General features: G+C 42.7%; 1 protein-coding gene across 1 annotated transcript in view; it reads left to right on the forward strand.

The window, feature by feature from the left end:
- Window positions 1-17,968, forward strand: part of myo10l1 (myosin X, like 1) — a 78,709-nt gene extending 60,741 nt beyond the window's left edge. The window contains exons 23-43 of the mRNA XM_049597000.1: window positions 54-342; window positions 441-1,316; window positions 1,476-1,599; window positions 3,293-3,431; window positions 4,860-4,964; window positions 5,571-5,666; window positions 5,767-5,860; window positions 6,063-6,118; window positions 8,340-8,482; window positions 8,796-8,990; window positions 9,131-9,288; window positions 9,382-9,502; window positions 10,553-10,701; window positions 11,016-11,164; window positions 11,254-11,461; window positions 11,919-12,055; window positions 12,196-12,319; window positions 12,485-12,835; window positions 14,683-14,859; window positions 14,975-15,166; window positions 15,258-17,968. Of these exons, the coding sequence (XP_049452957.1) occupies window positions 54-342; window positions 441-1,316; window positions 1,476-1,599; window positions 3,293-3,431; window positions 4,860-4,964; window positions 5,571-5,666; window positions 5,767-5,860; window positions 6,063-6,118; window positions 8,340-8,482; window positions 8,796-8,990; window positions 9,131-9,288; window positions 9,382-9,502; window positions 10,553-10,701; window positions 11,016-11,164; window positions 11,254-11,461; window positions 11,919-12,055; window positions 12,196-12,319; window positions 12,485-12,835; window positions 14,683-14,859; window positions 14,975-15,166; window positions 15,258-15,362 (3,988 nt within the window). The 3' untranslated portion in view covers window positions 15,363-17,968. The remainder of the gene's footprint in view (window positions 1-53; window positions 343-440; window positions 1,317-1,475; window positions 1,600-3,292; window positions 3,432-4,859; window positions 4,965-5,570; window positions 5,667-5,766; window positions 5,861-6,062; window positions 6,119-8,339; window positions 8,483-8,795; window positions 8,991-9,130; window positions 9,289-9,381; window positions 9,503-10,552; window positions 10,702-11,015; window positions 11,165-11,253; window positions 11,462-11,918; window positions 12,056-12,195; window positions 12,320-12,484; window positions 12,836-14,682; window positions 14,860-14,974; window positions 15,167-15,257) is intronic.
- The last annotated feature ends 376 nt before the right edge of the window (window positions 17,969-18,344 follow it).

Consider the following 18,344-nt stretch of genomic DNA (forward strand, 5'->3'; position numbering starts at 1 on the left):
GAGATTGATTTTAATATGTGCCAGTTCTCACTGGGTTTCCATTTTGTCCACAGGAAGCACTTCAAGCGTGTACGCGCCAGTGTCGTCACCCTCCAGAAACACCTCAGAAAGCACATCCAGCGCAAGCGGTTTGTGAAGCAACGTAAGGCAGCGCTGGTGCTGCAGAAGCACAGGCGAGGTCAGGTGGCGCGTACTCGAGTCCGAAAGCTCAGAGAGGAGAAGAAGAAGAAGGAGGAGGAAAAGAGGAAGAAGGAGGAGGAGGAGAGGAAGATGAAGGGTGAAGGGGAGCAGGAGAAAGTCAGTGAAGGCGCAGAGAAAAAGGCTGAAAGTGATGCTGCCACGGTGCGTCTTCTCTTGATGTTGCATCTTATTCTCCTCCTGTTGATTTACAAAATAATGCACATGTTGATATGCTCCGTCTCTTCTCTCCTCCCATCTAGGATGAGGCCCGACAGATGGAGGAGATCCTGCAACTGGAGCGAGAGATCGAGCGCTTGCAAAAGAAGAGAGAGGACGAGGTGTCGCAGCTGTGCGAGTCCTCCAAACAGGAGTTGCAGCTGCGCCGGGACGCTGAGCTCAAACGGATGAAGAAGGAGGCGTCCCGCAAGGCCACAGAGCTCATTGACCTCCTGAACTTCGGAGGTGTGGATCCATCGCTGGGAGCAGTCGCGGCCAAACCGGCCACAGAGGCAAAAGCTCCAAAAGCCGCCACCAGAGGTGCGTCCAAAGAAGAGGAGGTGGACGAAGGGTTTCATGCTGAGGAGGAGTGCATCCCTCTCCCGGACTTCCCTCCTCCTGCTGAGACTGATGCGATTGATCAGGAAATATTTGCTCACCTTCCTCCTCCTCCTCCTGCCTTTGCAGAGGGGACAGTGCCTCCTGCACCACCTCCTCCACCTCCTCCACCTCCTCTCCCCGCAGACGGTGTGCCTACTGCTGGAATTCCTCCCCCTCCTCCTCTCCCTCCACCTGGAGATGGCGCCCCTGTCCCTCCACCACCTCCTCCTCCTCCTCCTCCACCACCACCACCTCCTCCAGGAGAGGCGGAGAAGAAAGATGGAGCCAAGGCAGACCAGGAGAGGAAGGTGAGCATGGTGGAGAGCCTGGGGGACGGAGAAGAGCCCATCTACAGCATGCCAGCCGACACCGAGTCAGATTACGACCAGGAGGATGAGGAGGGGTCCGTCAACGCCGGAGACGACAGCTCCGTATCGGGGAGCAACCGCGGGAGCGCCGCCGTGACAGATGACGAGCACCCAAGGAAGTCGACCTGCACCAACGCCAGCATTGAGTCCTACAGAGGCAGCTCTGACTCTGTGAGGACACACACTCACACGCATCCTCACACGCGTGCACGCAGATATGTATGAGCAGCTACACAGTGAAAATTTTAAAAATCTGATGATGTCATCAGATGAATTGTTGTGCTTTTTGTTTACATACACAAAATTAATTATTATTGTATGACGTTGCAGTATGCAGACAGTGATGATGAACACGATGGCATGATGGACACTGATGAAGAAGTGACTAACGGCAGGGTGACCTTGCTCAATGGGAACGGACCACCATATTTCCACGGCTACCTCTACATGAAGGGTGGGTACAGTCTACTGTCTGTGTGTTTGATAGGAATGCACTGTAAAATTCTGGGCCGATACTGAGGTTCAAAATGCCAATTTGGCTGATAGCTGAAACCAGTGGGCTTTTTTTTTTGTTATTTTGTTTCTGTTGTCATTTATTCCACCTTTTGTGCCAGAGAAACAAAGAAATCTTCATTATACAAAAATAACTGAACTGTTTCAAAGTCATTCAGCCCCTCATTACACTATCTTGAATGAGCACAAATTCCATCACACACATTTATGAAAAACACCCTTAAATAAAACCAGAGACCATTCATGTTACGAACTCAAGGAAAACCCAAGCACGGGACCCAGGATGGAGATGATAAAAAGGTTTATTGTCCAAGATATTAGAATGGTCGTGATCCAGGGTTCGTGGGAGTGGAGGAGGCTGAGAGGAAGCTGGCATGGGCTGCAGGTAAAACTGGATGGCAGGAGAGGGAAGATCGTGAACACACAAGGTTCACAACACTCCAAAATGAGGTGGGGGTTGCGGGCAAGAGACGACAGCGCGTGCTAAGGAGACCAGAAATGTAAACTACAACTAACAACCCTTCCTTCACGTGAAAAACATCTTTTAAAATAACTGCCTCAACATATATAATACATCATAATGCTGTGGCAGTTCAACTTGGGACCCAAATGCAAACACAACAGGGTAACTTAACGGTCAGAGGCAGTTTATTGTTGTTTGAGGATGTGGAGCTGAAGGCTCGAAAGAAATGATGGCTGAGGTGAGCTGGTAATGGTGAAGCAGAGCAGGCAGAGGAGCTGTAGACAGAGCAGTCCGAATCTGGAGACACAAGACGAGAACGAGACTGGACGTGGCAGGCGTGGTGAATCTGAGATACAGAACAAAATGTGAATTGATGTCCAAAAAAACTTGCCTGTACAGTAGAGAAGACTGAAGGATCAGGATCAGTCTGGATGTGTTCTGGATGAGTTTTATACTGCAGTGGATTGATTGTTGATGAGGTTCAAGTGTGCAGGTTCGGCAGCTGCTGGCAGTCAGGATGATTGGCAGGAGGAGGGAACAAGGACGCCACTGAAAACAAACATGAGACACTAGGGAGGGGAAACCCTGACACTTAATTCCCTCTCTTACATGTGTTTTATATTAATGTGAAAACATCAACAAATTTCTCCTTCCAACAACTGTATTTATGTTTCTCGCCAAAAATGACCTTTTACAAGATTGATTACACTGAACACATCATGATGATGTCTAACTTTACCTTCGCCTAATACTAATTTTTACTGAATAGAGCTTGAACGCATCGTAATGTAAGTCAGTGCAACCTCTGTTAGCTGTCAGTTGAGGCCACCGGCTGCAAACAGCTAACGGTTATTAGCTCTGTCGTCATGGATCTGTTGCTCACAATGAAGCATCTGTTCCACATTTTGTGCCAGGAACAAAAGAAGGTGCGAGTTTACTGTGTCCTTTTGTCCCAAAGGCATCCAAGGGACGGTCTCTGTTCATCTCAAAAAATGTTTTACTGTTCCCAGGATGTCATTAGTCTCAAGTCCAGCTTTTTAGCCTGTGCAAAACTGATGTGCCACAGCATCCCGAGCTTTTTAACTTTTTTTCTGTGTCATTTTCAAGTGAATGTCTCTCCACCTTTTGAATGTTATTTTCATGACTGTCATTTTACCCTCTGCTCCCTCAGCTGGTCTGATGATCCCATGGAGGAGGCGCTGGTGTGTGCTGAAGGATGAAACCTTCATGTGGTTCCGCTCCAAACAGGAGTCCCTCAAGTCCGGCTGGCTCTACAAGAAGGGAGGAGGCCTGTCCACTCTCTCACGGAGGTTGTTGTAGTTGTTACTGAGTGCAGCCTGCATGCTTTAAACCACAACGCCTGTTGAATGTGCCATCCAGTACAAATTTCGTATGAACGAGCAGTGTGTGCATGACCATCTGTGTTGCATTAACAAGTCCCTGTGTCCTGTTGAGGTGTTGAGATCATATGTATGTCTAACCCAACCCTTTGAGCCCTCTGCAGTGCTGGAAAACGTCAGTGTCCCACTCGAGCTGGTGTACTGTGTCTTTACTGAGAATCTGCTTCCCAAGTCCAAGTTAATAATCTGCTTCAAAATTAGCAAAAGGCTGAAAATCTGAAATATGAGACAACTATCAGCAGCAGAACATAGTTTAAGTTTGGCGTCTAGACTCCGGCCTCATCGCTCCCTGTCGATATGTTTACATGAGATATTGGCAGGTTGCCTTAACCGGAGCCTGCAGGTGGATGCTGGGGTGGAAGTGGGGCTGAAAGAGCGAGCAGCAGTACTGATGTAGGGCAGCAGCGGCGTTGACAAGGCAAAAGGAGAGTGGGGAAGATTTTTGCAGCTGAAATAGACCTCCAAACTGGGAGGGTGTGTTTGTAGAGGACATATGGAGACTGATGTATGATGTGTGTGTGAATCAGTGCAGCTCAGGTTGACTGCCTGAACTGGCTTGCAGGCGTTGCTCCAAGGACTGTTTGGTGCTTGGTTTAATTATTCTAACAACTTACACGTCACACACAGGTCCAAATACTCACATAAAAAGACACAAAATATATTTAAATACATAAATTCAGTCTAACATACAAAACTGTTGTATGTAGTATGCTTAAAATTAAAAAATGACTCAGGAAGCTATAACGACAACATGGCACGATGTTGATCCTCCAGGAAAAGAGCAATGGTTTGATATTATTGAGGAAATGTATTCAGTTGGAAAACTGACCGATGTTTTGAGGGTTAGTAAAAATGGATAATTTACATGAAACCAAATGCTGCATAAGTTAATTTAAATATGGGATAATTGAGTGTGTGTACGTGCGACTACCCCATAAATATTTTCTGTTCTGTCTTGTGTTTGTGCAACATGTTGTTTTAATAAGTAAATGCGTATTAGTAGAAGGAAAAAACATGATTAAAACTCAGTTATTTCCATAAAGGGTCCTGAACGTTATCTATCTGAATGTTTGATATTTTATTTTGGAAACAAAGTAACGAGATTACTATAAAATCAAAAAGATAATTCAGAAACCTAAAGTACATGAAGAAGCTTTAAAATGCACTAACATAGATTTTGTGTAAAGTTACTTCCACCCTTGTGAGCATGTTCAATAAGTCAGATGTATTCTGTGTAAAGAAGTTAACTCGTAGGTCATTCATAGGGATACATAAACCTTTATAATGTGTAGAATGGATCGTCTTGGCCTTTGGTTTATTGTCTCTGTTTCTCGTCAGAAACTGGAAGATGCGCTGGTTTGTCCTGAGAGACAGCAAACTGATGTACTACGAGAATGACAGCGAGGAGAAGCTGAAGGGAACCATCGACATCCGAGCTGCCAAGTAAGATTTCAACAAAGCTCCAGTGCCAAAATAACCACACAAACACCACCCCTTTATTCACCAGGGTTCCCACAAATCTAACATTGGTATTATTATTATTATATTATTATTTTAAAGGTCTTAGAAGACATGGGAAGTAGGATATTATTTATCATGTTGTAAAATCTCAAAATAAGACTGTAGCTAAAAAAAGAACGCCATTTCCCAGTCCTGTTCTACCCTCATCTCCACCATGACACAAAAAGCGTCCTGTTGTAAGTTACAGAATCAGAATCAGATCCTCACACTAATAACAAATAAGTGTAATAGGTTAAAAAAAAAACTACACACACAGTATGACTGTGTGTGTTGCACATATGGTGTGGTCAAACTGGAGAGCAGAGAGCCGCTGCACAAACACATGCCGCCATCTTGCCACTGACATCTGAGTAAAATTTGTCCATATACAAACTGTTAACTCATGATTTTTACCCCTCATTTTTGATTACTGTAAAATTGGTCTTAAATTTCATTTCGAGTGGAATTAAAAAGTCTTAAAATGTCTGTAGGAATGATTCACTGTTTCTTTGTTTTCTAGACAACGTTTGCATGTTTGTGTTTTCACAGGGAGATAGTGAACAATCATGAAAAGGAGAACGCTCTGAACATTGTGACGGATGAGAGGACCTATCAGGTGTTTGCCGAGTCACCAGAGGATGCAAGGTGTGTTGGAGACTTGAGTGATTTTGTAGATGACGGCAACAAGTTACTGAGCAGATTCATGTGTTCAGACTTGTGATGACACCTCTGTCTCTCTGTGCAGTGGGTGGTTTAATGTGCTCAGTAAGGTGCGTGTGTGCACTCCTGAGCAGCTGCTGGAGATGTCTCATGAACAGGCCAACCCAAAGAATGCTGTGGTCAGTCTCTGAAAACAACAACTTTTTATGTGTTGAAGTTATTACTCTGTGTGACTTTTAATTCAAGATTTTCTCATACCCTAATTTTAAAAATGTCTCCCTAAAGTTATATTTACTCTGTGCTGTGTTTGTAATTGCCAACATGTCACTGTGGACACCATTAGTTCATCATTTAAATTGTTCTCCTCCTTTCGTCCCTCAGGGAACTCTTGACGTGGGCCTGATCGACTCTGTTTGTGCTTCAGACAACCCCGATCGGTAAGCTGGATCAATCACAACAGTAAATGAAAAGCTTATTCGAGGATCATTTAGTTCTTTCTTCAGGTTTTTCAAACTGGTTACATTTTACAAAAGAAAATAATAAGCTTTGATTTTGGTGTCAGTTCCTCCAAATTGTCATGTATCAGACAAAAGGAAGGAGGTCAAAAACTGAACTATTAAATGTTAGAGACAAAACAAATTCATGATATGTGCACAATCAGTAACATCAGAGGTGTGTGTCAGTGCCAGGGTGAGTGGAAAATGGTGTATGAAGATGTTGCATGTGAAAAGAAAAGACAAAACACATCAACCAAACAAAAGGACTGTGTGGGAGCTGAGAGAGCTTCCAGAAAGTGAGACAGGCTGAATGATCAGCTTTGTAGGCTTGCTGGCTCATCAGCTCAGGTGAACCAGCTCCCTAACGACCTGCACTGCCAGCCCACCACCTGTAAGGGAAGGAGAAAGCACATGCAGAGGCACATTCAATCTCAAAGCGACGTGCACTGTTTTGCTTCAGTTTCCTGGGTGAATGGCATGTTTCATCGAATCAATGTGAAACAGTGTGCGCCGGGCTTTGCAGTGCGTTTTCTCATGTTTGCTGGGTGTATCAAACCTTTTCAAAAGCGACGTGTATGTAAACCAAATTCTGGTATATCTTTACATATTGTACATACAATATTTGTTTTCATTTCACATTTGCTTTGACAATGTAAACATGTTTTCCATACCATAAATCTCCTTTGAATTGAAATAATATAACCCCCTGCATATTAAAAGGCAGTGCACCCTTGAAATACAACAGAGTGTTCAATGCACCACCATTTCTGTTTAAATAAACATTCTGCTACATGTTGTTGGGGCTGAAGGCAGCCCCGGTCAGACAGAGCAGAGACACAGAAGGGGTCATCACAAAAAAGAGGGAAAGGCCATTTATAAACATTTTTGCTGATTCCTGATGTCCTCAAAGCATACATGGAAAAGAGTGCAGTATCAATAGACCATGAAGCTATAAAACTATAGCTTGCATTTCAAAATAAAACATTTTAAAAAACTGAATTTGAACACATGATACACACCTGTCTTCTCGTAGTTTCTCTTATCTTAAAAATCCCCAGAAAAACTCCAAATGCCATCACTATCCATCTATTTATACAGCCTTTAAGCATCCTCAATGGGTAATTTCAGTATAATATTTAACCTGAACCCTATTTCACCATGTTTTTGTGTCTCAGTGACTAATGGGAACAGTGATTTTTGAAGCTGGTGAGAGTGCTGCAGCTGACAGCTGCAAAACAATATTGCAATGTAACCACTTGGCATGTTTGTACTGTCAGTGTATGTCTACCGAAAGTGTTTTTTTTTTTTTTTTTTTTTTTGCCACCGACAGACTCAGATTTTTATTATAAATGTCTGGCAACTTATGGAAAGGGTTCCTACAGAGATAAACCTTTTTGTTAGGGAGTAAGATCCTCTTTGATACACCAAGTTGATGATTTTTTTTCCTGTTTTCTTTTAAAACCTGTTGATTTTATGACATGTCTGTGTTATTTTGCCACCTTGTGAAGCACTTTGTAACGCTGTTTTGGAAAGTGCTTCATGAGTAAAGATTTTTATTTTATTTTGTTTTATTTATTTATTTGTTAAACCAGAAACAGCCCTAAAATTGCTTTTACCAAACTCACTAGACTCCATTTAATTAAACAGTAATTTCATCATGTATAGAGCCAGTATATTTATGTTTTTATATAGTTTATTTCAACCAAACCCGAGTTGTAATTGTTGGAACAGTGGAAAGTCAAACCAAGATGGGTTTTGAGTGTTTTATTTTGTTTCTGTCAACACTGAATAAAGTGTGTTTTACAAGCCTGCGAGAGCCATTAGGGCTGTTTCTGGTTAAACAAAAAAGGATCTCCCTCTTAAACAAGAGGTCTTTCTCTGTAGGGATCCTTTCCATAATGTTGTCAGACACGTAGACTCCCAGAATAACAGTCTGAGTCTGTCAGTGGTAAAACACATTTGGTGGACGTAAATTGACGGTGTACAAGTGCCCTAAGTGGTTACATTGCAGGCTGTTTCACATCTGCCAGCTGCAGCGCTCTCACCAATACTCTCTCTACTGTTCACATTTGTCACTTGGACACAAAACATGGGGTGATACCCTTTAACTATCTGAAGGTAGACTTTTTAATTTTAAAAGTCTGTGATTTGACCTTTGCAGGCCCAACTCTTTCGTCATCATTACGGCCAACCGTGTGATCCACTGCAACAGTGACACACCGGAGGAGATGCATCACTGGATCAGTCTGCTGCAGAAACCCAAAGGAGACGCCAGGATAGACGGGCAGGAGTTCCTCGTCAGAGGTGAGAAGGAATATGTATTTATTATAAGCCATGTAACACAAGGTCGGGTATTTATGGTGATAATTGGTGTTTCGAATCATGTGTCGGGGCCTTGGAAGTCTTTTTACAGTATATAAAGTACAGTATTTAAGACCCTACGTTGTGACAGATTTTAGCTGACGATATCTCAATATGAGCTTTTGTCACAATACAAATAGACTTAGGGATAAACGATGATACTGAATAATTGCACAACCCTGCTGTTCCTGTACAAATGTATTAAATCTCTCCTCCTCTTCCCTCCCCTCTCTCCTCCTGCCTCATCATCTTTCAGGCTGGCTGCAAAAAGAGATGAAGACGAATGCTAAGAGCACCTCCCTGAAGCTGAAGAAGCGCTGGTTTGTTTTGACCCACAACTCCCTGGATTACTACAAGAGCTCAGAGCGGAACTCGTCCAAGATGGGAACTCTGGTCCTTAACTCCCTCTGCTCCGTCATTCAGCCGGATGAACGAGTGCACAGGGAGACAGGTGCGGAGAGAGGAGTGAAGGGAAAAGGCAGAAAGGGCAGGTTTAATCCAGGATTAGACGCAGGAGGTTTGAGACTACGTGTAAAGAGATAATTCTAGTTTGACATGTGAGTGGTAATATATTATGCTGCTTTTTTACAGGCTACTGGAACATCATTGTGTATGGGAGGAAGCATTCCTACCGCCTCTACACCAAGATGCTGAACGAAGCCATGAGGTGGACGGCAGCCATACAGGGAGTCATTGACAGCAAGACCCCGATAGAGACCCCGACTCTGCAGCTCATCAGAGACATCAAGGTAAAACACACACACCTATTAAGTAAAATGCATAAGCACTTACTCGTACGTTGAATTTGACCTGTAACCTTTGACTTCTTTGTGTCCTCTCAGGAAAACAGCGTGAACCCAGATATCGTGGAGCAGATGTACAGGAGGAACCCCATCCTCAGATACACTCAGCATCCTCTGCACTCCCCTCTACTGCCGCTCCCTTACGGAGAGGTCACCAGCGGTGAGTACAGCTCTCCCCTCTTCTCATTTCTGGGTTCGTACATCCTCGATTTCTTTCCTTGTCTCCTCTACTTGCGTCTTCGTTCCTCCCACCTGAGATGGAAGCAGGCAGGAAAGAGACACAAGGAGAGAGGAGTCAAGGCAACAGGCATTTAACAAAATCTGTTTCAGAGCCATCATTTTAAAGCAGCATGAGTTAAATATGACATGTGGCACATCTGCATCATCTGTCCACTGTTACCGAACATTTTAACATACTGCTGTATTTCTTTTAACCTCTGTCTGAAGGACATAACAGTGTTCATGACAACTTATATATTCTCTTTTATAAGTCACAGCTGCCAAAAAGACTTCTGCAAAGGATACACCTGTGCGTCCTCGCTCATAGCTCCTCCAGCAAGCCTCCTCTCTCCTCGAGATGATTTAAGGAATTAAGAAATCCTTCACAATGGCACACTGAGATTGATTTGTGGATCACAGGCAAGAGGAGAGAGGAGAGAGGAGATGAGATGAGGAGATGAGGAACAAGGAGGCACAAAATAGAGAAATGAGAAGAGCCCCCTTACTCAGCAACCTAAAACCAGGCCCCCGGGGAGCGCACCAGACTTTGAAGCCAGATTTTGTAGTAGCCAAAAAGTTGAATAACAATTTTGGAGCCTGTCACGTGACCGTGTGGCATCACTACCCCCTGAAAAATGACATCAATGCCTAAGACCCCAAAAACAACTTCTTTTCTTTTCTTTCTTGTCCTCTTCTGCTTCGACAAGTTGCAGCATTAAAAGCTTCCATACGTTACTGACCTTGTCTCACTTGTCTCTTTGTGCTCATAAAATGAAATAACAGTTTGCAGACTTCCACAAATATTACTTTTAGCATTATGTCCTATTTAGTTTTGAATTAATCCAAACTCCTGAATCATCACAATAATCCTTTGATGTATTTTTTTTGCTGTAATTGCTGTCATCTTTGGTTTTATGGAAAAGTTACAAGTTGTTTTTTCTTCTTCGCTGCCTTTGTTCACTATTTTCTTTCTGTCTCTGTCTGTGTGCAGTACAAAGGCAGCAGGGCTACGCCAGTCTGCAGGACGAGGCGGTGCGAGTTTTCAACTCACTGCAAGAGATGGAGACGCTGGCGGACACGGTGCCCATCATTCAGGGCATCCTGCAGACCTGCCAGGACCTGCGCCCACTCAGGGATGAGGTATTTCATTTGTCAAGAAAAGTCTACTTTACTTTCTTCTCTAATCTCAACTGAAAACAGCTGGAAACAGAGCTGAAATGTAAAAGAGAAACACAGCGGTGTGCAGCGTGAGCCCCATGAAAAGTTGTTAGAATAAAAATAGAAACAACAGGAAATAGGAGATTCCAGTAAGACATGCTGGATGACAAATACATCTACTAAAAGTGACTTTGTAGTTATGATATTATAAGTATTACAAGTATTCCTGGGATGTTTATTTGCTGTCAAACTTTGAAAACTTTCTCAAATTTGCTCTCCATATTTCTGTTTTTCAGGTATACTGTCAGGTGATCAAGCAGACCAATCATGTGCCTCAGCCGAACAGCCCAGCCAATTGTGCACACTGGCACCTGCTCACCTGCATGAGCTGCACCTTCCTACCCAGTCGAGCCATTCTCAGATACCTCCGCTTCCACCTCAAGAGGTGTGTGTGTGCTTTTTTGAATATGTCATTAATGCAATCAATTTGTGATAAAAGTATAATTAATGTGTAATAAATGTGATCTTGCTCAGGGTGCGAGAGCGCTATCCCGGCACAGAGATCGAGCGTTACAGCACTTTCATCGGGGAATCCCTGAAGAAGACCAAGACTCGTGAGTTCGTTCCCTCTCAGGAGGAGATTGCCGCCCTGCTGGTGAGACAGGAGATGAGCACCACCGTCTACTGCCACGGAGGAGGCTCCTGCAAGATCTCCATCAATTCACACACCACAGCTGGAGAGGTGCATGTCAAAATACACACTCACACACTGACACATCCTCCGCATAGTCATACAAATATAATTTTAAGACCCAGTGCAAGATTCAAGGGTTGATTTCAAGGGTGTAGGTGTCATTAAACATTGGGGAGTACACATCGCAAGTAGAGGGTCCTCCCTCAGGAAATTTTGAGCATCAGATACTTAATTTTCTGCATTCTGGTGATATTGTAGGCACTAATTTGTGCCCTCTCTGCATTAGTTTATGGAAATGTCTTTATGTATGTAAAAGAATACACAAAATTTAGGTGGCGGGTGACCCATCTTGTAATGGGATCACACCAGCCGTGACACCTATCCCCGCCGGGGTGTTATCGTAGCATATTATGTACGCTGAATATTATCAACCAAATTCTGCACCCTTGGTTGAATTGCAGTGTGCTGTTACAAACTGCTCACTGTTTGTATGTTGCTGCTGCAGGTTGTGGAGAAGCTGATCAGAGGTTTGGCCATGGAGGAGAGCAAGAACCTGTTTTCTCTGTTTGAGCACAACTCCTTCACAGACCGAGCTCTGGAGAGCAGAGTGATCGTTGCTGATGTTCTGGCCAAGTTTGAGAGGTACCACAGTTTCTGTGTATACAGCTGGCCTTGATTGTCATCTAGTCTAAATACTGATCTCTCACTGGCTAATTTTGCTGCATGATGGGATTATTTTGATGTATGTGGTTGCTTAACCTGCAGCTGCTGTGTTTTTTCAGGTTGGCAGGCAGTGAAGAAGAGGAGGAGGAAGGAGAATGGAAACTCTACTTCAAGCTCTACTGCTTCTTGGATGTGGAGAGCATGCCGAAAGAAGGAGTGGAGTTTGCTTTCATGTTTGAGCAGGTGAGCTTTTCACACCCACACCACAATGCCCACATTAAATAATGTTCTACTTTTTTAGAGGGAGAAGCGGAGAGGTCATGTTATTAAATCAGCATATTACCTATAAATATGTCACCCCAACACTGCTGCAAAATAAACTGTTCTCACTGTCCCTCTCCCTCTCAGGCCCATGAGTCTTTGATAAGTGGTCACTTCCCGGCCTCAGAGGAGACCTTGCAGCACCTGGCTGCTTTACGTCTCCAGTATCTCCATGGCGACGGGGCAGGTCGGGCCGGTTGGAGCCTGGGAAGCGTCTATCCAATCGGACGTCTCCGCAATCGCATCCTCCACTCCACCAAGCCGGGCGTGGGGGCGGCAGGTGGAGCCGGAGGAGCTGGAGTCGGAGCAGGAGACGGGAAAGGAATGGTAGGAGGACAGGGAGGTGTCGGGGTCGGCACGGAGAAACGGAAGACCCCGAGCTTCCTGGATGGCACCCTGAGGAGAAGCTTCAAGACTGGGTCACTGAAGAAGCAGAAGGTCAGTGGTGAAAGTGAAGTTGTACCTCACCGTACCTTTTACAAGTAGAAGGAGATGAATTGAATGGAAACCAACAGCTGCATGTAACTTAAGAAAAATAGATAAAACTGTTGAAATGGTCTGTAAAAATATTCCGTTTTTTAATATGGCAGCAAACCAATATTGGCTATTTAAAGATAGAGTTACGTAAATTTAATCAGGCTACCATTAGCTGCCAGCCGCCTCCATGTTGAGAACTGTGTGCAGACAACTCATAACAACACATGGAGCCCATTTAAACTGCAAAGCATGCATTCACTAAAGGTCAGAAAAATGTTATGTATTAATAATTTCTAGTTAAAGAGATAAAACTTAAAAAGACACAGGTATGGTCATTAAAAAAAACGCACAATGTCAACATGTGAAAAACAACTAAATTCACATTTGGGTGAGTTCATGTGTGATGGGTACATGATTGGCTTGATTTTAGCCACGGTTTTGTGTTAAAGTTAAACCCAACAAAGCTTTTGCATTGTTTTATCTCACTTGGTACTAAGTTCCAATAGTTTGTAGCGCTAACAGAGAAGACTGATCTACCAAACCCAGTAGATCTGTGCTGTATTGCACAGTCACCTCTGTTGGTCGTCCTTCATGTCCTCCCATTGTCTGAGCACAGTTGCATGAACTCATTTAATGGAGGGCCAACCAGTTCATTAATCACTTTGTACACTAGACTAGCATCAGCAAGACACACAAAGCTGTCAAAGGTCAATAGATTATGCCTTTGAATTATGTTTCACTGGTGATAACATAATAGTTTTTTGTCCTTTGCCTTGAGTGTTTGTTTGTAAAGTGCTTGCAGCAGTGCAAGTGTTGTTTTTCCAAGACTGTGACCAGCAATGATGCATTACCAATTTCACTAGTATTTATTTTTGTGGTTTTATATTAGATAAAGGTTGTTCACATGACACTATTTAAGTCCGACTATTTTGTAGTGATGCATGATAATATCAGTATGTCATTGGTATTGGCTAATATCAGCTTTTAGAGTCAACCAACATGCTTTTTTCTTAATTTGCACAGTGAATGAATATTAAATACATTGAAAAATATTGTATTTCATGTCTCCATCTGCTGGCGGGTCATCACAGTAAGAGTATGCATGCATAATATGATGTTAATTCCACTACAGAAGAGACTTGATGATCACTAAAATAAGTGGGGACAAAAGTGAATGTATATCAATATCAGTATTGGTCAAATGAGTCGTTACATATCAGTATATCGGATGTCGGCAAAAATCCAATATCATGCATCAATACTATTTTGTTCAGTTCACTTTTTCATTTAAATAAGTTAAATAAATAAACAAAGTTTTGTTTAATTCTGTAAATTGATTTATATTATATTATGGTGATATATCTCATTTCATTCTATGAATATCATTCAATATCATTTTATGAACTTTAAAAGGCCCCTTTCATGTTCATTTCTATTATCAAATCAATGTCTCTTTGTTGCTGTGAAGAAAATATTGTAGAAATACTTGACTGTGTGGAAGCTCAGGAGGTCTTAGTGAATTGGACAGCCTTTAAATATGCCATCCAGGATTTTACACCCATACACTGGGAAATATTTTTTCTGAATTCTTGATAACTGTAGTGAGATGTAGCTTAGGAGCTGTCTCCAGCTGTAGTTTTAGATCACTGCCATATGGTGGGGCAGTGTGACAAGTGTGACGTGATGGATCTCTTCCCTATAGACTCAGTCAAACTAGTCTGGATTACTTGATGACAGATGGACTTGCCAGCAAGCTGGATTGCTTTCTGGTTGGTTATTCATTGATCGGCTGATCTGTGTGGTTGCAGGTGGAGGAGGAGCAGATGCTGGAGATGTGGGTGAAGGAGGAGACATCCGCCACACGCACCAGCGTCCTGGAGAAGTGGACCCGGCTGCAGGGCATGCCTCAGCATCAGGCCATGCTGAAATACATGAGCATCATCAAGGAGTGGCCTGGATACGGATCCACTCTGTTTGATGTGGAGGTGAGAAAATAAAAGAACAAATAACAGATTTCAGAGATTTGTGCAAAAATTGTACAAAACACCTGACGGGTAATGTCTTCTGTTCTCTTCTCCTTTGTTTCTTCTGCCTCTGTAGTGTAAAGAAGGAGGTTTCCCTCATGATCTGTGGCTGAGTGTGAGCGCTGACAACGTGTCGGTGTATAAACGGGGTGAACCTAAACCACTGGAGACCTTCCAGTATGAACACATCACCTTCTTTGGAGCTTCACAGCCGTGCACCTACAAGATCATCGTGGATGAGAGGGAGATGTTCTTTGAGACGCCACTGGTGAGAGATCTTTATTTATTATTCACCTTTTCTTTCTTTATTCTTCAGATCAGGGCGCATACTAACCCACCACTTTCTTATTTCTCTTCAGGTTGGGGAGATCACCAAGATCATGAGGGCCTACATCAACATGGTGGTGAAGAAACGTTGCAGCATCATGTCAGTGACCAGCGTAAGCAGCACCTGGGTCAGGTGATCGCCACAAACCAGTCAGACCCCTCGGTTCATCCAGTGGCAACAGATGCCTCGGCCCCCCCTGCATCGGTCGGTTGGTTTTGATGGAGGCAGTCACACCAGCCATCCTCAAGGTTGAATCAAGTGTGGTGGAAGATCAAAACGGGGAAGATAGAAGTGGACACAGAAGCCAAACGCACACTCTTCTGGCCTGGGTCTCACTTGGGATGGGGGGATAATTTTAAAATGTGCATGACAAAGAAATCAACCTGTATTTTGGGACGGTCCTCTCAAACACATAACCCCTCCAGTTGTAGCCCTGCATGTAGATGTTTAAGCACACTCCAAACTTCTCTCTGCTTTCCTTCTCCGGACAAAACTCAGTAATAACAAGCACAACTCAGCCGCCCAGTCCCAGTCTGTCCCAGGTGGCGCCCCCTACCCCACTCCCGACGCCCCCAGTGCACTGCCAGACAGAAGAAAGCCACACATTCTCAGTTAAACCTTTCTTTCTCACTCCTCCAATTTCAAGAGTCTCTCTCTTTCTCTTCACGTGTCCTCACTCCTGTTGCATCTTCGTTTGCTATTGGTATTAAGTTATTATGCTGAATTCTTGCTTGCTTTCTCTCTGTTGTTCTCTCTCTGTCGTTTATCTGTAACATCAGCTGTATCACATCTGTTTATGAGAAAAAGGACTCAAAGGGCTGCTGAAGGGGGAAAGGAGCTCCCTGCCCGACATGGCGTTTCGCTCACTCGCTCGTCAGTGCCACCGTGTGGCCACAAGAAGAAAACGCAGCCAAAGGAAGTGGCTTTAAATATTTCTGAACAATATCAAAAAGATATTCTTAAGAAGAAGCGGAGGTTTTACTTTGGAGGCTCTCTGGTCACGTTTAACTTGATGCGGAGAGTTGGCGCATGGCCTCACTCGGCTCTACAAGGAGAACAATATCAACCAGAATAATATGAGGCGAAACATTTCTCTATCTATGTCTACATATAACACACACCACATATATCTACTGTATATTCACACACATAAACTGAACCAACATGTATCGTTTTGTACTGTATATCACACATTATAGGAGGTATTATTGAATTTCCGGTGCCCCTCTGCACTGTACAGTATATAGATGCCATGCTGAATGCAATGTGGCACCTCTTGTGTAAAATACATGCAAGTGAATGGTGTTAATAATGACCACTGTATGTCTGAATATGATGCCAACACTGTACATCGTTCACTGGCTGTGCCATTAATGTGATTCACGGAGAAATTAGTAGTAAAAACACAGACAGGCTGCCGCGGCGGCCATGCTTTCACAGTGTTTTGATGATTTTATCATCGTCGTCGTCTGTGGGACTCACTCTGCAGCGTTAATTGGAGCCATAGAATATTGTATATCCCTGTCTGCCCATGCTATTCTCTTTATTTCTTTACCAAGATCAGTGACTTGAACAATAACACATAAGAGCTCCAGTTTGTCTGTGTTTCCAATCTGTTTATGAACAGCTATCCCTCCGCTATCTTAACCACCCTGAAGTGCTGTGTCAGGAATGCTGGTGTGTCTGTGAGTGTGTGTGAGTGTATTTATGGTGTATCAGTTGGAAAAGAAAAGGGAAATGAGAAAAGAGAAGTGATTTTAATGAGTGTATTCCTTGGAAATAAGACGTATTTACATGACTAACCTTTGCGAAGAATGGTGTCGTGATTGTGAGTTTAAGGGAAAAGCATGGGATTTCAAGGGAGGGTTAGGGGTTATTTAATTCTTATTGTACTGTATGTATTGCAAGGTGTGTTTGGAAGGATTATGTATTAAAAAAATTTATTGAATTTTTTAGTCTCAGTCTAAGAGGAGCAGATAGGACACTGTGAGGATATGGGCTCAGAGATGGCTCTAAATGTGCACTGGGAATGCTGACAGTCATCACTGCTTTGTGTGTGTGTGTGTTTTTGGACTGAAAGTGAAGTCACTGTTTTGTCACCTAACTGCGGCACTGCAGGTAGACAGCAGCATCCCTCATGCATAACACACCTTTGTTAACAAAGTGTTTCCCTGCAGCGGATATCTAGAGGGAATACTTAGATAAGACAGAAAAAACAACCAAACATGCTCAGATTAATTGTCTTAATTTGTTCTAGCTAGTGTCCAAACAAGTTTCTGTGTCAATATTTGCTCTAAAAACAGTTGTGGTTTGCAAGACATTTGAGTGAACTTTAACTTCCTGTGGTGAAAGTTGTCTGCTGTCTATCTGGAGTGCCACATGCAGGGCAGTAGCCAAGATTTTAGAGATACTGAGGTCATGAGCCAACACCTTCAACCCCTAAACCAACCCCTACACTCTAGATATATAGACATATTGTAATTTGGGATTTGTCATAGTTTATCTTCTTATTAAGGTTAATTAATTATGGATATAGTCACGAATTTTATTCCTTAACCCTTTGAAACCTGAGCAAATTGTCTTGATTTCTTTAAAAATATGGGAAGAAGACAATGAGCAATGAAAGAAGAAATTACCCCAAAAACTAGCAACACGTTAGCAAAAAGAGAAAATTGAAATCAAGAAAATTAGTAAAAAAGAAAAAAGAAAGTTAAAAACAACAAACAAGGAATTACCTGGAAAAAGTGCTTAAAAATTATAATAATTCTGTAACATATTTTAAAAATGAAATAATAAAAATTATTATAAATATAGTTTTACCTAGCTTTTTTCATTTTCCACTAGTTTTTAAAAAATAATATTTTTTTATTTTTTTTTTTTTGTTTTGTTTTGTTTTGTGGGACATTTCTTACCAAATTTCCCATTGTCTTTTATACCATGTTTTATTTAAATAAATCGCACCAATCTGCTTAGGGTTCAAAGGTTTAAATATTAGCGAAAGGCGTCTGAAAGGAGCACAAGAAAAGTGATGTTGCTCCAGGTTTCAAAGCGTTAATGCTGTTTCAAATCATCCCACACATTAGTTGCAACAACATTTTTTGAGGACATGGCGAAAGTA

The sequence above is a fragment of the Epinephelus fuscoguttatus genome, linkage group LG14 (genome assembly GCF_011397635.1).
Source record: "Epinephelus fuscoguttatus linkage group LG14, E.fuscoguttatus.final_Chr_v1".
NCBI classification, from domain to species: domain Eukaryota; kingdom Metazoa; phylum Chordata; class Actinopteri; order Perciformes; family Serranidae; genus Epinephelus; species Epinephelus fuscoguttatus.